This window comes from Anomaloglossus baeobatrachus, chromosome 7 (genome assembly GCF_048569485.1).
Source record: "Anomaloglossus baeobatrachus isolate aAnoBae1 chromosome 7, aAnoBae1.hap1, whole genome shotgun sequence".
In the NCBI taxonomy this organism is placed as follows: Eukaryota; Metazoa; Chordata; class Amphibia; order Anura; family Aromobatidae; genus Anomaloglossus; species Anomaloglossus baeobatrachus.
In genome coordinates this window covers 54594976-54620230 of record NC_134359.1, presented here as the reverse complement: position 1 = coordinate 54620230, position 25255 = coordinate 54594976, and the positions used below count along the sequence as shown (strand labels likewise).

At 49.3% G+C, this 25255-nt stretch overlaps 1 protein-coding gene across 2 annotated transcripts in view; it reads left to right on the top strand.

Moving 5' to 3' along the window:
* Nucleotides 1-6761: 6761 nt before the first annotated feature.
* LRP2 (LDL receptor related protein 2) overlaps nt 6762-25255 on the top strand; it is a 402994-nt gene continuing 384500 nt past the window's right edge. For both annotated transcript variants that reach the window (XM_075317292.1, XM_075317291.1), the window contains exon 1: nt 6762-6866. In XM_075317292.1, coding sequence (XP_075173407.1) covers nt 6773-6866 — 94 coding nt within the window. In that variant the 5' untranslated portion in view covers nt 6762-6772. The remainder of the gene's footprint in view (nt 6867-25255) is intronic.

Below are 25255 nucleotides of genomic sequence, written 5' to 3'. Positions count from 1 at the left end.
CCTATTCCACGCTATCCATGTCATAAAGGTGTTTAGAAAATAATTTACATAATGTACATAGTTAGGAATACATGGCTGCCTTCTTTTACACACAGATCTATCCCATGTCCACGGGTTATGTCCAGTTTTGCAACTTAGTTCACATGAGAGTGAGAGATTCTGCTTTAGAGAAAGCTGCTGCAAGAGGTAAAGATGTGATTTAAAAATGAGCAAAAGATTTTACCACTAAAGGCCTCATGTCAGTCATGTGGTTTCTGGCAATAGAAGGTCACAGCATTTGGCTGTGCAAAATTCTCCCTGACTTTCTATTGTTGCTGCTGGTTAGTATTCATTGTACTAGGTAGCTTTCCTGCTGGGTTTTCATCTCTTGACCCTTTAAGACCCAGTGGAACCCTCCTTCCATCCAGCTGCTGATTATTCCGTTAATTCGAGCTCTGGATGCAAGCAGGAGGCTTGTACTCAGCTGTGGTATTGTTGCTGTATTTTTGCTGAATCTCTGCCTAAGTCACCTGTGGATAAGTAGTTCATGCATTTTCCCCCCTGTGTGTCCTCCTTGTTGTCTTCTTTAGTGTTTACTGGGGTTGACGAAGAGCTCATCCCACCCGTTCCCTATTTAGGGTCCAGCACTAGGGTCAGGTATCCGGCTTGGGGCATAGGTGCGGAACCTATCTAGGGTGGTGAGGGACTCCAGGGACCAGCAGTAGGCTTGGTCAGGGGTCATCATCTTCCCTCTCCCTAGACACAGGGTTTCCCATCCCATTTCACCGTTTTCTTGGTACTTCCCTGTACCTAGCGAGACATCTCATTCATATGTATGTGCTATGTAATAAAAAAAAAATGTTTCCAGGGAGGAAAATATATGCAACCAAAGGTGGAGTATATGTTAATAGAGGGAAAATATGTATTGCCAGAGGAAGAAAAGGTATTGCTACAGTGGGAAGATTTGTTGGCAAAAAGGAAAAGATGTGGGGGTTGTTGAGATGTAAACGGAAATAGAATCCCATAGATGACAATGTAACAAACTGAAGAGATGTGACTACATTTTGATAATGTCCTGTAAATGTACAGTAAAACTAATATGAATGTTAACAGTTTCAAATTCTTGTGATTCAATGAATAGTAAAATGTAACAACAGGGGAATAACGATGTCGTGCTGGAGCGGGGCCCACCAGCCCTACTTCAGCTGGATGTGCTTCTGAGAATGCACATTCAGCTGAATTACATTGCGGTGCAGAGACCTGTTGGGTCTCTGCATCACAATACATGCCACCGACCAATTAGAGGCCGACTGCTGACATCTGTGTCAGGTAGTGATGTTATGTGTTACTATAGTAGGCATGCAATGTCAGAAGAGGACGCGGCACACCATGGGAGCAGGGGAAGGTGAGAAGATTCTTTCTTTAATGCGTTATATACCAGGATAGGTGGGATACAGAATGGGGGACATTTATACTAGGATGGGGACCATCTATACCAAGTTGGGGGACATATATATCTGGAAGGGCTCAGGATGGGGGACAAGTATGCCAGGATGGGCCCAGGATGGGCTGCAAGTATACCAGGATGGGCCCAGGATGTGGGACATATATACCAGGATGGGGACCATCTATACCAGGATGGGGGACATATATATCAGGATGGGCCCAAAATGGGGGACATATATACCAGGATGGATGGGGGCCAGAATGGGGACATATATACTAGGATGTCGACCATCTATACTAAAATGGGTGACATGTATACCAGGATGGGCCTAAGATGGAGGACATATATACCTGAAAGGGCTCAGGATAGGGACCATATATACCATGAGGGGCCCGAGATGGGAGACATTACTACATAATGAGGGGGAGGGCATCACATGTCTTTATAGGATTTAAGGCCGCTTTACACGCAGCTACATCACTAGCGATTTTGCTAGCAATAGCACCTGCCCCTGTTGTTCGTGCGTAATCGCTTCCCATTGCGAACAATATCGGAGGTACGCGTCACACGAACTTACCTTCCAAACGACGTCGCTGTGGCCGGCAAACAACATCTTTTTTAAGGGGGCGGTTCGTGCGGCGTCACAGCGATGTCACACAGCGGGCCACCAATAGAAGCAGAGGGGCGGAGAGCAGCCGCATGAACGTCACTCCCACCTCGTTGCCGGAGGATGCAGGTACGTTGTTGTTCGTCGTTCCCGGGGTGTCACACGTAGCGATGTGTGCTGACTCAGGAACGATGCACAACCTGCGTCCCGAACGAGCAACGATATTTTACAAATGAACGACGTGTCAACAATCAACGATTTGGTGAGTATTTGGGATCGTTAGCGGTCAATCGTAAGTGTCATACGCAACAACGTCGCTAACGAGGCCGAATGTGCATCACGAATTCCGGGATCCCAGCGACATCTCGTTAGCGACAAGGGCCCATACATCTGACCAACATGAAGAGTGGGGGCAGTTTCAAATCTTGCACTGAGGCCCATTGGACTCTAGTTGAGTCACCGCCTATCATATTTGTGTTATGAGAATTGCACTCTAAAAAAGTGGGCATATTAAAAAAATAACTGTTCATGGCAACATGCTATATCCATGGCGCACGCAACAAATGTAACAAAAAAACGAAATTATTTGTTTTTGAAATGCAAATTTGTTGCAGGAGCATTGTTTAGTTGTGAGATCCCATCAGTCATTACAAATAACTTTTACATTATAAAGCAATTAAACTCTATTAATAGAACTTGTATTTTCCCTCCCCAATAGAGGACCATTTGGAGACGAGTCCATACATTGATTCATTATGTAAACATCACAGTTCATTCATTAGAGAATGATGTCAGCTAAATGTAAAAAGAAGCATTAAAGGCCATTCAGCGGCAGTTAGATGGGATTGATATCCAGCAGCTTTTCCTTTTCCCCAGTCTTCCTTTAGTTTCGAGCTTGTTTTTCTGGATTAAAACAACTTCAGAGATTCAGCTCTACAGAGAGACTCAGCTGGTGACGTTTGGTCAGAATGAACCTTGCTGTGAAACCACGACAAGAATTCCAGTAAGTTGGAAACAGTGAAACAAAGCAGAGAACAATAAGAAGGCCCTTCAACCCAAGGAATTTATCAAGGACTCTGCTCCTCGGTGACAGCAGACATAGGGGCGAGGGAGACCAGGCTTGATGTGCTGCTCTTGCTGGGGACCCCAGATGAGATGGACTCCCCCCGGCTTTGTTATTTGGAAAATGCCAAAACTTATTGAATATTCTGATCTGGTTCATGTGGCTTGACCCTGGTGCTATGTCGTACCTATTCTCCAAGGAGCCCTGAACCGGCATAAATCATGTGTACACATTACCAGCAATATACAATCACCGTTCACAGTGGGTGATGGTCAGACTGGGAATTTCACCACTATCACAATAAATAAAAATCTGGGAACTCATGCACTTTTATTTTACCACTTTGAAGTCAAACATAGAATTTGGCGGGCTTTGCACACTATGACATCGCAGGTGCGATGTCGGTGGGGTCAAATTGAAAATGAAGCACTTCCGGCATCGCATGCGACATCGTAGTGTGTAAAGGCTCAATGATACGATTAACGAGCGCAAAAGCGTCGTAATCGTATCATCGGTGCAGCATCGGCGTAATCCATAATTACGCTGACGCGACAGTCCGATGTTGTTCCTCGCTCCTGTGGCAGCACACATCGCTGTGTGTGAAGCCGCAGGAGCGAGGAACATCTCCTACCGGCGTCACTGCGGCTTTCGTAGGATATGCGGAAGGAAGGAGGTGGGCGGGATGTTTACATCCTGCCCCTCCGCTCCTATTGGCCGCCTGCCGTGTGACGTCGCAGTGACGCCGCACGACCCGCCCCCTTAACAAGGAGGCGGGTCGCCGGCCAGAGCGACGGTCGCAGGACAGGTGAGTCCATGTGAAGCTGCCGTAGCGATAATGTTCGCTACGGCAGCCATCACAAGGATATCGCTGCTGCGATGGGGGTGGGGGACTATCGCGCTCGGCATCGCAGCATCGGCCTGCGATGTCGCAGCGTGCAAAGTACCCCTTAGTCAATATTATGGATCAAAGAAAAAACACTGCAACCATTACTACTGTGTGCACATGGAAATTCATAAATTCTCCTTCACTCACATATATCACCTAGAAAAGCCACCGTTTATGGCCCCCTTCACACGTCTGTGAAAAAAACGAACCGTTTTTTCACGGACATATTAAAGGGGTGGTTTGCTCCCCGTGTGCCGTGTTTGTGGCACATGCGTGTTCTCCGTGTGTTATACGTAATAACACACGGAGAACGGAAAGCCCCGCCTTAACTGATTCTTCCGGCGCTGTCTGTGGTGCTGAATGACAGTGTCCGGCACAGGCCACGCCCCGCTGACGCTGCTTCCGGCCCCCAGTGAAGAAGATGTGCTGTTCAAATTCACTGGGGGTCGGATGCAGGTGACAGCCGCGGCAGAGACTGCAGGGCTGATTGAGGTGAGTTTGTGTTTTTTTTATTTTTACAATGACACGTGTGTTTCTCTGGCGCGTGTCACGTGGGACCGCATCCACACTACATCCGTGTGGTACGGGTGAAGGCCGTGTGACACCCGTGCTGCCGGAGAAAAATGGACATGCTTCCGTATGGAGCACACAGGCTCACGTGGGCTCCACACGGAGGCACGGGCCAATGGCTGAACACGTGAGTGCACATATACCCATTGATCTTAATGGGTATACGTGTGCCCGTGTGTCCAGTACATACGGGAATGGACCTAGCACGTACCAGAGGCACGTGCGTGTGAAGGGGGCCTATAATGGATTTTCAATTAAGGGATTGTTTCCTCTTGCTTTTTTAGGAACACATTGCTCTCTTGCTTCCCGTCTTCCTGCTTTCTAGGGGTGGTGATTTCCTGCTTGACTGACAGTTCAGACTAGCAACATTGTCACACCGCTGGACAAAACTGTGCTATATCCAATGCTGTCGTATGAAGTAACTTTAAATCTGCAGCATTGGAGTATTGCAGTTTAACTGATTTGGGAGCTGATCTCTCCAGCTATCCTGCTAGCTTGAGAGCAGCATTTACAAGCTTTATGAAAAAGGGCTTGTAAGCACTGCACATATTCTGCTACCACTGCTAAATGACAGTGGTGACTCCTGAATCAATTTGTTGTGTGTTCATTACTAGGGACGATCGAATACCTCAAATATTCGGCTTTGCGAATATTTCCCGAATAGGTCATCGCTATTCGAGAATATTCGATGCGCAATGTAAGTCTATGGGAAACCCGAAAAAGACTATTCAGAACTATTCAGGCTTCCCATAGACTTACATTGCTCATCGAATATTCACATAGCAGCGACATATTAATCGAATATTTGCGAAGTCGAATAATTGAGGTATTCGATCATCCCTATTTATTACCTTTCTGCCAACAAGGGCTGTGGTCCTTTACCCTCTCTACTGAGCCACTGTCAGGTTTTATCGCTACCCCGGTTCTGAACACTTTGTTTGTGTGTTCATTACCTTTCTGTCAACAAGTGTTTCCAAGGCTGTACTTCAGTCTGCCCTATCACTCGGTGGGTGTCACTATTTAATGCTTCCCTGGGCTTCTGTGGACCTTGCTTGGAACTACAGTGTGTCTGCTTAGATTTTCTTCTGGCAAATTATTTCTTTTTAGTTTACCTTATTTTTACTTTGCACTTTCCCCCGAATTCTTTAGGAGGTATGTGGAACCCTTGATAGCGCTTAGGAAGCAAAGTCCGAGTTGTCATCTGAGTCATCCAGTTAGGGTTGCTTCAGTCTGCGCAGGGGCTTTTGGGGACTGTGCAGCTGGGACTTCTAGTCTGTACAAGAACCAGGCTGGTCAGGTGTAGTAGTTTTAAGTTAGACCATATTGTACATTATATTCCGCATGTGCACATCACAGTACCTTGCAGATCACTATTTGACTCCATTCCTTTGCATTTTGCAATGATGTAGAAGTGGAATACAGTGATATTTGGCCATGTGTTCTGTGTTGCAGCCAAAGCTGCCATGTAGCATTAGGCTTAGAGGTATGGTCCAGTGAAGATAAGTTATCGGAGCTTATAGATTGTCGAGGGTTCCGACCATTGGGTTCTGCATTGATTGGCAGAAAGGGACACCTTTGTTCTCATTAGATTGGAGTGGCACAGTGCATGCTCTACCACCGGTCCATTCGTTCTCGAAGAAAGAGTGCAGCACTCGACAGCACCGTAGGGAATAAATGGGCATAGGACATTAGGAGACATTTAAAAAATGCACATCAGCTCATGATACATCATCTATTAGCAGTTTTACATTCATGAATGAATGAACTTATGCAAACAATTTAACACTAGAACTACTGGACTCGTGACACCTATATAGAAATACATGGTGCAAAGTAGTCAAAATGACTGCCTCAGTAGTTTTAGTGTTAAATAATAAAACTTTTTTCTATCTCTGTATATAGAACTAGCACATATTTTACTTTTTTTTGTATCTTCTCCCTTCCCCCTTCTTTATAACCCATCATTGTGACAGACTAGTGGATTGTAATGGTTATCCAGCCATGCTGGTTCCCTGGCTACAAGTTCTAAAGAGCTTATGTGATGTGTGGAGGGTGGGAGTTTATTGCCTCAGCTGGAGAACACGCCTTTCTTCCACAACTAGCTGGATAAGGAAAAAAAAAAAAAGACATCCACTTGGCTACTTAAGGAGAAATTCACATTGGTGTCACTTGGGCCAGCTCTCTGCTTGCAGGCTGGTCCATTCTTTCCATGAGACGGCGATGGGGGTTTTCAACACAATGCAAAGACCTGCTGCTTCTCTTCTCCTTATGGGTCTTCTCTTCACTTTCTGCATAGAGACCACAAATTCCCAGGGTAAGAAGACTACAGACTGTTTTATGAACCTGTCGTTAGGACACTTGTAGCCTGGATGTAATACTTTGTGTATCATAGTGTGCGCGTGTGTGTATATATATATATATATATATATATATATATATGTTGGGATACAGTGTTACAATATTTTTTAAACATTTTGTCAAAATATTAATGTATTTTTAATCATTTAATAACCCACAATATAGTTCTTCTAGAATCCTCTATATTTTTGCAGACGTTAGCATCGTTTATTACTCTTTTATTTTACTCTTCTATTACATCATTTATAACTCTTTTATTTTACTCTTCTATTACATCATTTATTACTCTTTTATTTTACTCTTCTATTACATCATATTACTCTTATTTTACTCTTCTATTACATCAATTATTACTCTTTTATTTTACTATTACATCAATTACTACTCTTTTATTTTACTCTTCTATTACATCATTTATTACTTTTTTGTCTTACATTTCTATTATATCATTTATTACTTTTTATATTTTTATATTTTATATTTCTTCAGTTAGAATTCCAGAATATATTCCAGTATGATAGTATACAATTTTGGATCACTTTTTTTCATTAAAATAACCTAGCTGGATATATTGTTAAACTTTCGTATAATAACCATGTATCTTAATTTATGACAAATCATTCATATATTGGAACTTTTTTTGGTTTTGTGGCATTCAGTTGCATTTCAATATAAAAACCACAAATTAATTAAGAAACAACTTCAGTATCTGTATACATTTTGCTTCTGGGATAGGAAAAAGTTTTTTTTTTATTCTCTTTGCTCATAGTATTAGAGATAGCAGGATGAGCCCTATATACTTAGTGGATATTTTGGTCTATGCATTATTGCATCTATTGCATTCTTGCGGAATATATTGATGCTATGATGTAACGGTTTGGGATGCTCTCGTGAGTTGCATGCACTTGCAGATGATGTAGAATTTTTTGCCTCGAGTCTGATGTTTGGACCAGAGACGTCGATTTTGCCCCCAGTCCGAAAGCTGCTCGTTTACCCCTGAACAGATGTTGGAAGCGCTTGCAGCACAAAGCTTCTCTCAGCCACAGATTGCAAGTTTAGAAAAGAACTTTTTTCCCTGGGCTTTGTGGTTGCTTAGCAATCAGCACTAGCATGTGACCAGGAGAGAATCCAAGGAGCGTAGTCCGGTGCCCCTAATCTATCCGTACCGGAGTCTTCCTGCAAAATCTTTTCTACCAGTCGCCCTTGTGTTGGGAACAACTTAATTGCCATACAATGAAAATGAAGGCTTATTGTGGCCGCTGCTTAGCTCTGATGTAGAAATTGATTTACTGGGTTGCATAGACATATTCCCATTGTAATCAGCTTTCTTTTCTCAACTCTTTGTATAAGCTCCTTATAGAGAATCAAGTAAGTAATTATACATCAAGTGCTGGTGGAAGGAGCCAGTCACGGACCCTTGCTGTAGTAAATTCTGCTTTGCATGCATTATGCTTGACAATATGTGAAAGCGATTTCCCTTCTTTGATGTTGAACAGGTGAATCTTGAGTAGAATATGTAACACTTTAGTGCACGAGCTTGTACGGATGTAGCAGAGTCATCTGCTAGAATTTATCATCTACTGACATAACGTGTTGCTTTGTTTTTTACTGTTGCACCAGTGATTTCTAGTAATAGAGTATGGACATTCGGCGCAGCTTCATTTTTAGGTAGAATGTTTGACTTTTCAAAATTCAACTGATATATTTTAAAGTTGGCCATACTCATTAAGGTGGCGTTACACGCTACGATTTATCTGACGATATGTCGTCGGGGTCATGGATTCCGTGACGCACATCCGGCATTGTTCACGACATCGTTGCGTGTGACACCTACGAGCGACTCTGAACGATCGCAAATAGGTTGAAAATCGTGGATCGTTGACACGTCGTTCAGTTTCAAAATATTGTTCATCGTTTGGAACGCAGCAGACATATTGGTACGTTTGACACACTGCCAACGACGAACAACATTCAAACGTCCGCCTTGGTCAAACAATATATCGCTGAACGAGTTTGCGTCGCTTGTGCGATTGTTACGTGTGACCGCTAATAAATGACCTATGAGCGATCTCGGCAAATCGTAACTACGATCTGGGCGTGTCACGTCGCTCATGAGATCGTCAGATATATCGTAGCGTGTAACGTCGCCTTTAGATGACCCTTCGGTCGAAGGGAGCTTTGGCCGATAGTTCTGCCATACACAAAAGCTTTCATTTCGTTAAGTGCCCCCATGAGAAAGCCATTGTCTGGCATAGTCTTATCCCCCTGTGAAAATTTCTTTATGCTCAGATACGGTCTATTAAAAATATATACAGTAGATAATATTGGTCATAGTGGTGCCCGAGTCAAGTTGTTTTTTCACGGACATCAATCTGACCAAAATTACGATCGTGTGATCCTACCCTTAGGCTGAGGTTACATGGCATCTTTGGTTGCAACACAGGTTAAGCTGTCAAAGATTGCTGTAGGCTGCTGCTACAATGAATGAGGTCGCATTGCAACATGAAAGGTAACGGAACAAGCAAGTTGCAGAAAGTTAAGATCAGGTTTTCAGCTTATTTGTTGTGATTGTGATACCTGCTCCATTCACTGCACAATGCTACCACGTAGTGGTGTAACTAGAGTGTGATGGGCACCAGTGCGAAATTTTGACTTGGGGCATCCCACGCTGCGAAATTTGGATTCCACCTCTCCGCAGTTTGGTCAGATGTATGCGCCCCGTAAAACATTCTAAATCCTATAAAGACATATGAATTGTCCCCCTTCCCCTTCATTATGTTGTCCTGGTATATATGTCTCCCATCCTGGTATATAGGGTCCTCATCCTGGGCCTATCCTGGTATATATGTCCTCATCGTGGTATACAGTATATGTTCTCTATCCTGGAATATACGTTCTCCATCCTATAATAAAGGTCCTCATCATGGGCCCCATCCTGGTATATATGGTCCTCATCTTGATATATATGGTACATATGGTCCCCATCCTGGTATATATGTCTCCATCCTAGTATACATAGTCCCCCTCCTGGTATATATGGTCCTCAGTCTGGTATATATTGCCCCCATCCTTATATACATGGTCCCCATCCTGGTATACTGAATTTGGTCATCCTCTTGGTATATATGGTCCTCATCCTGGTATACATGGTCCCAATTCTAGTATATATGTTTCTGTTCTGTTTCTAAAGCATAATTTAAAAAACAACAAAAAACCCATTCTACTGACCTTCCCTCCGCTCCCATGTTTCCCGGTGTCCTAGGTGCTGATATCGAAGTTTGCATTAAGGCGCATGGCATAACTGTCATGCGCCGCCCCCAGTCACGGTACGATGTCAGCTGCCAGCTACTGTTTGGACTGCAGTGTGTATTGCAGTGCAGGGACCCGACAGGTCTCTGTGCTGCAATGCATTTCAGCTGGATGTGATTGTTTGGACACACATCCAGCTGAAGTAGGTGCTGCAGTCGGCGGGGTCCTGTACTCCCAGGTTCAATTGTGACCGTGATCGTTATGCCCCTGCTACCATATAGCAGCAACATACTGTGATCATCAGGTCACGCAACTTATGTTGTGGCCAAAGTCGCCGTTTAGCCTTCAATGCCATTTGCTATGCAGTTTCCATTCTCTCATGCTAAGGTGCAGACACTGCCTCCATGGAGGTGCCAACAGCCTTGAGTAAATGCACCAATGTGAATATCATTATTTTAATCCATGATTAGAGTAACCATTCCTTTTGCAATATAATTTAGTAATCGTTTAAGATCCCCACGGTCACAGTTCTCTGTGTTCTATGCAGTTAATGACTTCCTATTTCTCCCATAATGCACAATTTTCCATTGTCCACCTCTCACACAGACGTTTTCTGTCTTTTATCCGACTTAAGATGATTTAAAGTTCTTGGATACGGTAGTCACCGCACTAGATAATCAGACTAATTGAGTATTAGCAGTGTCTGTGACCTGGCAGGAGCATCCTGTTCCTGGCAGCACATGGGTGATATTCTGACTCCAGAATATGCAAGTGTAGGGCGCTTGAGACATCTTTTCTGAGGTTGTGTCTTATACCATTATCTACACCTAGAGACTTCATCAGATAGCTTGACTCGTTTTCAGAGGCATGTATGAAGATGTCAGAAGAAATGTTTTATTTTGTAGCTGAATTCTTGCATTATGCACTGTACCGTAGGTAAAAAAGGCAATTTTAAACCAGAGATGCATGTTTATGATGTTAGCAAGATGGCTGACATACACTAACTGGGGAACAAGGGAGGGATTACTGACAACAGAGCAGCTACAGGGAGAGAGGGAGGACAACTTTCTAAAAAGGGCAAACCTTATTGCATAGAAACACAGTGACCACAATATAATGACAATACAATACTGTATGATTTCTAAGTTGGAGGACATGACACTCCCCGTCTAAAATCTTTAGATTATACAATAATCCAATTTGATATGAAATCCTTCGATCATGTCCACCGCCATTTTTGGGACCTGAAAGACAAAAGAAGAAAACACAAAAACATGCCACGATTAAACTGTGAACAGTTAGAAAGTCCCATTATAAGGTTTGTGACCTATAATCCACAACAATAGGATAAATCCCATTGCAGTAGGAAACCTATATTCATATGGGGATAGCCGCAAATACTTCCACCAACCCAACAATCCAAATGGAGAAAGTTCCATGTCCAATACAGGTGGCGGTATGTGGAGGTATGATCCCCGCCGTAAGCTGTGTCCAGCAGTAGTGACCTTCATGTGATGCCTTCTCTCATGAAGCACTTGTTGATATATGTCAGATGAGTAATGTCCTGCATGACAGATGACCACCTTGAGAAGCATCTAAAGCAATATGACTTTTAGACATCACAGATGTGCAGCTCATTGTCTGACTCTGTTCCTCCAGTTCATATGCTTTGCTTGCATCAAGAAAACAAGGATCCTCATGTAGGAAGCTTGGCGGCAACAGCCATGTTTTATTGCTAAGGCTAGATGTGGCAAGAGCCCTGTTTCATGATCACCAGTGCTAGGCCAGTGGAGATGTGGTGCCACTGTTTAGGAGTGATTTTGGCATTTTCCACTGCTAGCACAGCAGAGTTCAAACCTTTATACATTATACAAAGTATGCAGGTTTTGGGGCAAGCTTAAGAATGTTGGTCTCAGAGGTGTTCTAAGACCTTAGAGACTTTTTCCATGCTTCCACCTTTGTTGTTTTTGGGATGATAGCAGGATGTCCCAATCTGAATTCTCAGTAGTAAACTGTCTCAGCAGTGTCTTGAATTGAATGGTGATGGATCCCAAGAGGATCATGTATGCTATTATAACAGATAAGACTCCTAATTTGGTCAATGGCTTATCACATGACGACACTTGAATTGTGAACATGTCCTGTTTAATGTCCCACAGCAGACCAAGGCTGCATTGCATAGGCGGAACATCAGAACCCAAAATCGAGGTTCTTTAAGTTTGTTGCATGGTCCTCAGATGGAAACCATTTCATTACCTCCTAGCTGTTGGAGATGATCTTGTGAATGTAGACAGCATTTCTTGTGTGCTACAGAAAAGATCAATTGCTTCTTCACTTGTAGGCAAAAACTTGAGCCCATCGTCTATGTAGAAGCTCTTCTCAACAAATTGACGTGCACAGATCCGTACTCTCTCTCACATACCTGGGCTGTCTGTCTCAGGCCATAGATTGTCACAGCAAGTGAGGGGCTGCTGCCGAAGAATTGTACCTTCAATCAATAATCTATGACTTCATCATGGATGTCGGAACCTGAGGTAGTTTCTACTGTCTTGCCTCATGATAAAACAGTGAAACATTTGCTGGATGATGGCCATTACTGCAACAGGTTCTTGTCTGAAGCGAAACAACACGCCTATAAGGCTTTTGTTTAGGTTTGGCCCAGTAAGGAGTCTTTATTAAGAGAGATGCCTTCATACTGACCAGTGGAGTTGTGGCGCCCCTGACCTGGTCAGGCACCACTGAGTACTGCACCCATGCTGGGGGCAGTACAATACAGGTAATCCAGGAGGCTGACCGAGGTGTGACTACACAGGCGCATAGTAATCAGGTCTCACACATCTACCTTTGATAGGGACCCCATGTCCACTCAAGGGGTGTGGTAGAGAGCCTGGTTGCTAGGTTGCGTAGGCAGACAGAGTAGAGAGGACAGAGCCGAGTCTGAAGTGGAGCTCAGGGAGAACAGACGCAAAGAGGAGACCTGAGGCTGCCACTAGTCAGACAACGTATGCGCAGTGACTACCGACGGGGGAGATCGGTCACCTGGTAGTACCACCCGAAATCCACCCAAGGCTAGAGAGAGCAAAGGGGTGGCAGAGTAAGGGGACTGCCAGGGAGGTACCAGGCTCGAAAGGGTAACAGGTCCCAGTGCAGAGATTATTCAATTTTCTCCTGCCAAACCTGCCGGTGGGGGCACTTCAGACCCTCACCATACCACCACAGAGTCCGCAGGCATGTAGCAAAGAGAGGGCCCATAATTCACAGGAGGCAAGCAGCCGGAGTGAACTGGTCTAGGCTACAAGCAAACGGGCCAAAAGAAGGGGAGAGAGGCATCAGCAACTTCCCTGGGTGACCCCAGCAGGGCTTCATGTAGGGGTCACCCCAAAACACACAGGGCTAGGAAGGCGAGTTCGTAGTCACCCTCATCAGCCAGCCGGAAGGATACCTGGTTCCAGCCTAGTTCATCCCAGCTACGCCCGGATTACTCACCCTACCATCAACTATGAGTAAAAACCCTGAAAGACTGCCTGGACTGTGTTTGAGTCATTCTGCGCCTTGTGGTCCCACCCACTCAAAACAGACCCTGGGGCCAACCCTACTCTCGGGGGGCCACACCTACCAACAACCCCAGGCGTCCCTTAACCTGCAGTGGCGGTCCCCTGACCGCAATACCGAGAGTGGCATCACGAAAATCCTAAAGAGAAGATTCCCTACATGTGACCAGACTGTTCCTCCACGTGGAGTCCCTGAAGGTAAATGCACCGACACAACACCTGTGGGGCTTCACAGAGTCAAATACTACTCTGATTTTATTAGGTTTGATAGGTTTATAGACACCAAAAGATGGAAGGTACCAGCATTCTTCTCTATCCTTCAGTTGTGGTGCAGGTTCTGCATGATCTCTGTCAAAGATGTTCTGGAAGAAGTAGATGAAATGTTTTTCCATCTTGGTTTCCTATTTAGGGTATGCTTTAAAAATGAAAACCTTCTGCGGCAGATCTGTGGTTGCAGTGAAAAACTGGACAATCAGTAACAGGTTTGTGGCTGTGTACAAATGGAACAATACAGTATGTCTACGATTTAATAATAATAATAATAATAATAATCTTTATTTCTATAGCGCCAACATATTCCGCAGCACTTTACAATTCAGGAGGATCATATTTCACTGCAACCACAGATCTGCCGCAGATTTATCTCTGTGTGTGACAGGGCCTTTAGGGGTACTTTGCACGCTGCGACATCGCAAGCAGATGCTCCGATGCCGAGCGCGATAGTACCCGCCCCCGCCGCAGCTGCGATATCCTTGTGATAGCTGCCGTAGCGAACATTATCGCAATGGCAGCTTCACATGGACTCACCTGTCCTGGGACGTCGCTCTGGCCGGCGACCCGCCTCCTTATTAAGGGGGCGTGTCGTGCGGCGTCACAGCGACGTCACACGGCAGGCGGCCAATAGGAGCGGAGGGGCGGAGATGAGCGGGATGTTTCGCCCACCTCCTTCCTTCCGCATATCCTACGGAAGCCGCGGTGATGTTCCTCGCTCCTGCGACTTCACACACAGCGATGTGTCCTGCCGCAGGAGCGAGGAACAACATCGGACCGTCGCGTCAGCGTAATTATGGATTACGCCGACGCTGCACCGATGATACGATTACGACGCTTTTGCGCTCGTTAATCGTATCATCGAACCTTTACACACTACGATGTCGCATGCGATGCCGGAAGTACGTCATTTTCAATTTGACCCCACCGACATCGCACCTGCGATGTCGTAGTGTGCAAAGCCCGCCTTAGAGTTGCTTGCTCCAGATTGTTTGGCAACCTTGTTCTTGGAGAACGAAAGGGTAAAAGTGCTACCCAGGTGTTGAAAATCATATTGAGCGAATTTCTTTTCAATATCCTTTATGAACTCCTTATCCTCACCTGCAAGCGCCAACTTGTTGTCATCACTCATAGAATTGAACACCGTTGACCCGAAGCTGTTATCACAGGACAGGAACATATGCATGTTGTTGAGGGTTTCTTGTTGCGACTTAAGGCCCCGTCACACACAGAGATAAATCTTTGGCAGATCTGTGGTTGCAGTGAAATCATGGACATATTGTTCCATTTGTACACAGCCACAAACCTGGCACTGACTGTCCACAATTTCACTGCAACCACAGATCTGCCGCAGATTTATCTCTGTGTGTGACAGGGCCTTTACTGTCACTAAGCTTCTCCATCACCCATTAAAGGAGTTGTCCGACATTAGCTTAACAAAAATGTTTGAGTTTATCTGTGCTGTATTGTCATATAAATCACACCTACATTGTTATTTTTTGTTTTCTAACTTTTGTTCCTCTTGAATTATCCCTTTATTCTCGGCAGCTTCTTGTTTACATTCAGATCCAGCAAACTGACCACTTCCTGTGCCAAACCTCAGTCAGAGCTGTCACCACCCACCCCAGTGTCCAGCCCCATCCTCTGCCCGCCCCCTGCACACACATTCCCTGTCAGTATTCTTCCCCAGCACCTGACCTGGTATCACTACAGCATTGCAAATAACAGCCCCACATCGGGTTCTGCACCGCACACGTATGTTTTGCACCGCACACATATGGCTCTGTACCGCACACGCACACATATGGCTCTGTACCGCACATGCACACATATGGCTCTGTACCGCACACGCACACATATGGCTCTGCACACGCACACACATGGCTCTGCACACGCACACATATGGCTCTGCACCGCACACGCACACATATGGCTCTGTACCGCACACGCACACATATGGCTCTGCACAGCACACACACACATATGGTTCTGCACCGCACACGCACACATATGGCTCTGTACCTCACACGCACACATATGGCTCTGCACCGCACACATATGGCTCTGCACCGTACATGCACACACATGGCTCTGCACACGCACACATATGGCTCTGCACCTCAGACGCACACATATGGCTCTGCAACCCCCCCATCCCCATCCCCATCGGGAAAACATGTAGGTGTGACGCCCTGGGCAAGCCAGGGGTCACAGGTCATCACACCACCACACCCTACACCCCAGTTAGGAACACCAAGGCTACTAAAATCCTTGTTGCCTTCCTCCAGGGGCTGATGTTCACACCAGGGGGTGGGCCAGGCGGTTGGCTCCGCCCACCGAGGAGTACACAGCCCTGGAGGCGGGAGGAACCAGGCAGATAGAGAAAGGAGGGAGAAGTGGAAGGAACGGAGTTTAGCTCAGGCAGAGCTTGAGTGAAGAACAGAGTTAAGCTAGGGAAGTGAAAGTGAGAGGAGCTAAGTGAAGTGAAAGTGAAGTAGTAGTGGAGCAAAGAAGAAAAGGAGTAAAAGTGAGAGTAGTAAAGCCTGAAGTTGGTCCGGCTGTGTGCAGGACAGTGTCAGCAAGGTCAGCAACGGCGGTGACAGTCTGGAAGGGGACTGCTCGGAGGTTGCTGGAAGGACCGCGGACGGGTAGTGGCCCGGCGGTCTGGAGCAGTATACAAAGAACAGTCAGCACCAGGGCAGGGGCCTCTCGGACCCCGGCAAGGCTAGGAGTCACCGTAAATTTGCCAAATCCGTCAGTGAAGGGGACGTCTGTCTCCAAACAACCAAGTCCCGATTGAAGGCAACAGTCCAACCATTGAGGAGAGACACCGCCACCGCCAGGGCACCAGTTTCTCAGGGCCAGCGCCTGCGGGCAAAGTAGGGCTCCTCCGGCCCATATCCAAGCCGGGGAGCGGGTTACCGGTGGGAACCCATCGCTACCAACACAGAAACATAGGTGCAGGACAGAGTGACCGTCACCGTCACCTACTGGGGAAAGCAAGTGCAGCCGTCCGTGGGAACCGTCTTTCCAGCCGTGTGTTTTACCGAGAACTGTGTCATCGTCTCAGGCTGAGTGAGTACCACAGTGCCGCAAGGCACAGCGCTGCCCCCGCGTCCCTGCGCCCACCAAGCCCTGCATCTCCCACCTCATCACTGGGCCCCGGGATCACCAACCCCTACCCACGGAGGGGCAACACAACAACTGGCTGCTCCATACCATCCTTCCCGGGATCCCCATACAGAGCAACGGTGGTGCTAACAAATCACCACAACCGTGGGTGGCGTCACGGACAATAAACAATCCCCACACCCAAAAACATCCCCCCTTTTCACTCACGGGCGAGGAGCGCCGCTCGAGTCCCCGGGATCCGGCCCATCGCTCGAGCCACCGAGCAGCGGCAGCAGCAGGCCGCGGTGCCAGCCGGACCCGAGCAGCAGAGGGAGAGCGTGGCGTCCCCTCCTCCGCCCGCGCCAACTTGGCGTCACAAACAGGATCTTACCGCTCTGCCGTTGGGTAGAGGTGCGCCTTGTGACCGCCGGAGGTATCCGGCTGAAAAATTTCAGAAGTCGCCATCTTTGGCGCGAAAAGTTCCCGCTCAAGAGTCTTCTCGAGTAGCAGAGGCGCGAAGGCCAAAACTCCGCCCCAATAGAGGAGGGGCCGGAAAGAAGCTAAGGGGGACGGAAACAAGATGTCTGCGCCCGACGGAGCCGCTGGAGAAGCGGTGGTCGCAGCCACAGTGGCACCCGCGGATGGGAATGGGCCTGCCCAGGTCCTGGCCGCGCTGGCGGGAGGTGCTGCGGCCCCTGCGCTCGCTCAGGTGATGCCGTTCTCCTTGCCCTATGCGCCCGGAGCTGCCTGGCTACCGCAGTGTGACGGGAAACCGGATGCCTTACAGGCCTTCCGGAAAAAGCTTAACCCGTTGCTAGAGCTGTACCCCCTGACCGATAAGCAACGTGCAGCGATAGTGCTAGGCCAGTTAACCGGTGCGGCTGAGCAGGAGGCGGAGACCTGGGCCGAGGGGGACCGGCTCTCTGTAGCCACCATCTTTGAGAAGCTACAGACTGCCTTTGAGACCCAGACTGAAGCTGAGCTGAGGATGCAGTTTTACCAGCGCCGGCAACGGGCTGTGGATAGCAATCGGGACTATGCTTTACGTCTGCAAACCGCCCTCCGCACGCTAAAGCGGGTGAATCCTATCAATGAGGCGGACAGCAACAAGATGTTAGTAGAGCAATTTGCGCAGGGGATGAGATCCCCTGAGGATCGCAAACAACTCCGGCTGTGGGCCCTGGAACACCCTGATGTGGACTTTGCTGTGTTAAAGGAACGGGCCATTAAAGCACTACAGCCCCCAGCCTCAGAAGTCCTGGAGCCAGCCCCGTGGCCCATTGAGACAGCCCCCGTGGTGGTGGCCCCTGCCCTACCAACCTCTCCAACACCTGCAGCCACAAGCAGCACTATGGAGGAACTGGCAGCCCAGGTCCGTCGCATGGACGGAGACCTCGCCAAGATTCTTGCTGCACTCCAACCTTTGACCAGATCTCAGCCTTCAGCACAGATACAGCTTGCCGACAGCCCTGAAGATGTCCCTTGGATGCAGCGGAGAAGTAATAGCAACCCGCGGAGCAGGCCTCCCACCTGCTACAAGTTCCGTAAGCCTGGGCATTACATCCGAGAGTGCCCGTTAAACGAGCAACACCTGGGGCCCCGGGCCAATCCTCAGGAGTAGAACCCCGTGGCCCCTCGGACTGGCGGGACCGGTATATCGAGGCCCGACCCATCATCCCCGTGGTTGTGGACGGCATACCGGTGATGGCTCTCTTGGACACTGGATCCCAGGTAACCACCATACCATATACATTGTACCAGCGGTATTGGGGGATAGACGAGCTGGCACCTCCAGATACTAGTATAACGCTAATTGCTGCCAATGGACTCCCATTGACCCAAGTGGGGTATAAACAGGTGGCTATGACAGTAGGGCAAGCTGAACTGCAACACCAGGGTATGATTGTGATCATGAATGAACCCAGTGATCATAACCCGAAGATAGTGCTAGGAACCAATGTGATGGAGCACTGTATGGGTGATGTGTTGGCCCTACTGCAGCAGCTGGCCGCCACGGCGGCGGGGAGCCGACAGAGAGCTGTGCAGCGTGAGATCCGAGCCTTGATGTACCGCCAGCATGTAAACTCAACAGGAGGAGAGATTGGTGGAGTGAGAGTGATGGATGTTGCTCCGTTGCTTGTGCCCCCTAGGAGTGAGATGATGATTTGGTGTAGGGCAGCAGTAGGGCCTCAGGGGCGTGACTACCCTGCCATGATGGAGCCCATACCCTCCGAGCATTGGCCCACTGTAATGGCTGCCCGAGGGGTGGTAGACGTGAAGAAGGGGAGAGTGCCCGTGAGGGTGCTGAACTGTGGGGAGGAAGAAGTCAGGCTTCCCCGGTATGCCACCATTGCCAAGCTACTCACCCTGGATCCCCACACCATCTATGAAGCCAGTCCCTCAGTCTCCCCACCTACTACCAGCACTTCCCCGCCTCAAGGGGAGGTACATGAGTGGCACCAACAGCTACACGTGGGCACTGATGATACCCCTACACATCACCAAGCCGGGGTATACAGGGTGGTGCGGGAGTATGAACAGGTTTTCAGCAAACATCCACTAGACTTTGGGCAGATCAAGGGGGTCCAACACCATATCCCCACCGGGGAACACCCCCCTATCAAAGAGAGGTACAGGCCTATTCCCCCTGCACATTACCAGTGTGCCAAAGATATGTTGAGGAATATGAAGGAGGCAGGGGTTATTCGGGACAGCTGTAGTCCCTGGGCCACTCCGTTGGTACTGGTTAAGAAGAAGGATGGTACCATGCGGATGTGTGTGGACTACCGGTAGATTAATCAGATAACCCATAAAGATGCCTACCCACTGCCCCGTATTGAAGAGTCTTTGGCCGCACAGAGAACTGCAAATTCATTCTCTACCCTGGACCTCACCAGTGGGTACTGGCAAGTGGCCGTGGCCCCGGAAGACCGGGAGAAAACCGCCTTCACCACCCCGATGGGGCTCTGTGAATTCAATAGTATGCCGTTCGGGCTGTGCAATGCCCCAGGAACCTTCCAACGGCTGATGGAGTGCTGTCTGGGACACCTAAACTTCGAGACCGTCCTATTGTACTTGGATGATGTGATTGTTTACTCCCAGACGTATGAAGCCCATCTGGAGCACCTGGCCGAGGTGTTCGCGTCTCTTGCCAAATATGGGATGAAGATGAAGCCCTCTAAGTGTCACCTGCTGAAACCCAGAGTGCAGTACCTGGGGCACGTGGTAAGTGCAGAAGGTGTCGCCCCCGACCCTGAGAAGATCACTGCCATCCAGGGCTGGCCAAGACCAACCACCGTGAGGGAAGTAAGGCAGTTTCTGGGTCTGGTGGGGTACTACCGGCGCTTTATCAAAGGGTACACGAAGATGGCTGCCCCCATGCAAGATCTCCTCGTGGGACAGACCAAAGGTGGTAGGCCCATCGGAGCCCCACTGGTGTGGGAAGAAAAGCATGAGGAATCCTTCTGCCAGCTAAAAGCGGCCTTGACCGGAGAAGAGGTCCTAGCGTATCCTGACTATGGCTGTCCGTTCATCCTCTACACTGACTCCAGCAATGTGGGACTAGGAGCAGTCCTGTCCCAGGTCCAGGATGGGAAGGAGAAAGTGATTGCTTATGCTAGCTTATGGAAGCTTCGGCCAACTGAAAGGAACCCTGAGAACTACAGCTCCTTCAAGCTCGAGCTCCTGGCATTGGTATGGGCTATCACAGAGAGGTTCCGCCACTACCTGGCTGCAGCAAAATTCACCGCTTTCACGGACAACAATCCGTTGACTCACCTGGACACGGCCAAGTTGGGCGCGTTGGAGCAGCGGTGGGTGGCCCGGCTAGCCAACTATGACTTCACCATCAAGTACCGTGCTGGTCGTGTCAACATCAATGCTGATGCACTCTCCCGAATGCCCCATTTGTCGGAGGAAGGGTGCGAGGATGACGACCTCGAGGAGATCGAGTTGCCTGCATTTCACCAGCCATCAACTGAGAAGGTACAGGTACACCAACAACGGGTGGACTTGGACCCATGGCCCAGTCAAGAGTGGCAGGAGGCTCAAAACCAGGCGCCGGCTGTCCGCCTCGTCAAGACCCTGGTGGAACAAGGTGCTGTTGGAATGGACCCTGCCGCCCCAGCTGAAGCCCAGCGCTTGTGGAAAGAACGGAAACGGCTGTACCTACATCAAGGGAAGCTGTACCGTGAGCTGATCAACCCGAAGACTCATGAGAAAATCTGCCAGTTGGTTATTCCTCAAGCTGATGTAGCTACTGTTTTGCGTGCATACCATGATGGTGCCGGGCACTTCGGGTGGAAAAAGCTGGAGATGCTGTTGAGAGAGCGGATTTACTGGAGTGGGATGCGGGAGTCGGTAGAAGCCTGGTGCCGGGAGTGTGGTCCTTGCACGCTGAGGAGGAAGGACGAGACCAGCCAGAGGGCGCGCCTACACCCGATCATCACACATCAGCCGCTGGAACTGGTCGCCTTAGACCATGTCAAGCTCACCCCCAGCCGAAGTGGGTACGCCTACGCGTTGACCATCGTAGACCACTATTCAAGATTCATGGTGGTTGTCCCCGTCAAGGACTTAACTGGTCGAACAGCCGCTCGAGCGTTCCAGGCTTATTTCTGCCGACTGCATGGATATCCCGAAAAGGTGCTTACTGACCAAGGCCCGGCTTTTGAAGCAGAGGTGTTCCACGAGTTCTGCCAGTTGTACGGCTGTAAGAAGATCCGGACCACCCCTTACCATGCCCAGACCAACGGCATGTGTGAGAAGATGAACCACTTGGTCCTGGGACTCCTCAAGACGTTACCGCTGGAAGAGCGGAACCTGTGGCCGGAAAAGCTACCTGACCTGGTCGATATGTACAACAATATCCCGTCCAGTTCCACAAAGTGCACCCCAGCATATCTGATGAGGGTTCGCCCCGGCCGCCTGCCGGTCGACCTGAAGATGGGGTTGGAGGCCCCGGAAGCACTCCCTTCAACAGCTGAATGGGAAACTCGGCGGAGAGCACAATACCGGCAGATTCAAGAATATGTCGAGAAGAACTTGAGTCGGAGTCGGGAACTGCAGGAGCAGCGCTTCAATCAAAAGGCGTCTGCTGGCCCTTTTCAGCCTGGCCTACACAGAACGGCGCGGTGATTCTTCCAGTGATACTGTTCCCACAACCTGTGGATGAAGAAGTGGTGGAAGCGGTCAACCGTGAGCCAGAACCAGTGCCAGTGCCCAGGGATGAACCTGAGCCCAGCTCCCCTATGCCTCCGCCGGCCCCACATGATAGCAGGGAGGAGGAACCGGTTGTTCCCTCTACCCCACCGCCCAGCCCTACTGACACCGGACCCCGGAGGTCCACCCGTTCCAACCTAGGTAGACCCCCACTTAGGTACAGGGAGACCGTCCTTAAAAGAGGGGATCAGGAAGTCAGTGTGTGTATGTTTGAAAAGTTTGAAAAGAAATGATAAGTGAAATGGAACCGAAAAATAATCTGATTTGACCGTGATTGAGAGAAAACCGGCCGTTGCCGGCACCGTTGTCCCCGTGGGGACCGTTTAAAAAGTTTTGCATGGAGGACTTTCCATGGACAAGCCCGTGAACTTGCAGGGCAACCACAAACGTTAGTGGCTTGTAAATAAGTTGTTTTACCGTTACCGTTTCCGCAGTTGCCGCCTCCGGAGAGGCAGGTTGGAGGGAGGGCCCACAGCAGAGCAGGCTGGGGCCCAGCCACCACAGGAACCGGTGGCTACCCTCTGGAGGGGAAGGACAGATCCCGCTCGGGTGACTTGTGCTGGACTTGGGACAAGGGGTTCTGCCTGGGTTTTAGGGGCTGCATCAGGGCCAGGTTGCTTGGGTGGGAGAGAGCGGAAACCGTAACCGTAAACCATTAGTAACGTTTAAGAAATGTGCCTCCCGTTGTGGGATGTTGTCATAATTTGTATTATGTTACCGTTTTCTTTTTATATATTTGCAGAAAATAAAACCGGTGTTGGACGGGCAGCCCGCGGACGGTCTGCATTTTGCTAAGGGGGAATGTGACGCCCTGGGCAAGCCAGGGGTCACAGGTCATCACACCACCACACCCTACACCCCAGTTAGGAACACCAAGGCTACTAAAATCCTTGTTGCCTTCCTCCAGGGGCTGATGTTCACACCAGGGGGTGGGCCAGGCGGTTGGCTCCGCCCACCGAGGAGTACACAGCCCTGGAGGCGGAAGGAACCAGGCAGATAGAGAAAGGAGGGAGAAGTGGAAGGAACGGAGTTTAGCTCAGGCAGAGCTTGAGTGAAGAACAGAGTTAAGCTAGGGAAGTGAAAGTGAGAGGAGCTAAGTGAAGTGAAAGTGAAGTAGTAGTGGAGCAAAGAAGAAAAGGAGTAAAAGTGAGAGTAGTAAAGCCTGAAGTTGGTCCGGCTGTGTGCAGGACAGTGTCAGCAAGGTCAGCAACGGCGGTGACAGTCTGGAGGGGGACTGCTCGGAGGTTGCTGGAAGGACCGCGGACGGGTAGTGGCCCGGCGGTCTGGAGCAGTATACAAAGAACAGTCAGCACCAGGGCAGGGGCCTCTCGGACCCCGGCAAGGCTAGGAGTCGCCGTAAATTTGCCAAATCCGTCAGTGAAGGGGACGTCTGTCTCCAAACAACCAAGTCCCGATTGAAGGCAACAGTCCAACCATTGAGGAGAGACACCGCCACCGCCAGGGCACCAGTTTCTCAGGGCCAGCGCCTGCGGGCAAAGTAGGGCTCCTCCGGCCCATATCCAAGCCGGGGAGCGGGTTACCGGTGGGAACCCATCACTATCAACACAGAAACATAGGTGCAGGACAGAGTGACCGTCACCGTCACCTACTGGGGAAAGCAAGTGCAGCCGTCCATGGGAACCGTCTTTCCAGCCGTGTGTTTTACCGAGAACTGTGTCATCGTCTCAGGCTGAGTGAGTACCACAGTGCCGCAAGGCACAGCGCTGCCCCCGCGTCCCTGCGCCCACCAAGCCCTGCATCTCCCACCTCATCACTGGGCCCCGGGATCACCAACCCCTACCCACGGAGGGGCAACACAACAACTGGCTGCTCCATACCATCCTTCCCGGGATCTCCATACAGAGCAGCGGTGGTGCTAACAAATCACCACAACCGTGGGTGGCGTCACGGACAATAAACAATCCCCACACCCAAAAACATCCCCCCTTTTCACTCACGGGCGAGGAGCGCCGCTCGAGTCCCCGGGATCCGGCCCATCGCTCGAGCCACCGAGCAGCGGCAGCAGCAGGCCGCGGTGCCAGCCGGACCCGAGCAGCAGAGGGAGAGCGCGGCGTCCCCTCCTCCGCCCGCGACATAGGGAGTACATACTCACCTGTCCTCGGTCCCCGCCGCTCCTGCACGTTCGCGCGCTGTCTGTGTTCTCTTCAGCACAGTAGTGACGTCACCGCTGTGCTGAAGAGAGCACAGACAGCCGGAGGGACAGTGATGAGAAGCAGCGCTGCGCTGCTTCTCATCAGCACTTTCAAATATACCGGCATCGGTGATCTGTGATGCCGGTACATTTGAATGTGTGATCCTGAGCAGGGGGCCCGGTGCTGGCGCGGACACCACGGCAGCTGCCGCCAGGCCCCGCCCCCAGGTCACGGACCCCACAGCAGTGCAGGGGGAGGTTACTGGAGAGTAAAAGAGGTGCGGGGGAATGTGTGGGAGGGTGCAGGGAAGGGGGCGGGGCTCATCACACTGTACCCGCCCAGCAGGGAGGCGATATGCTGTTCCACATTTGCATGTCAACATGACCCTGCCCATGTTGACATGAAATGACCGGAAGCAGCAAAATCGCGGCAGGAGCGGTCACATGACCGCTCTGAGCCAGGGGAGAGGGGCTGACAGCAGAGCAGGTAAGTGGTCTCTATCTACTTACCTGCCCCAATGTAGCCCAATAGGGAAATAAAAAAAAAAATGTCAAAGAAGCCGGATAACCCCGTTAATGATGTTTTATCTGTGTCCTCCCCGAAATGGCTTGTGGTGGCAGAAGTCATAAGTGGTGCAGAATTAGGTTGGCACAGATGGGACGCTTGTACATGTTCCTCGCTGTCAAATTCCAAACACTTAATTGCAATTTTACAGTCTTTAGCAAAGTGTTAATTAGAAGGACAGCATCTGTAACGTATCCCAAACTCCTTTAGAAGCTCCTTGCATTCTT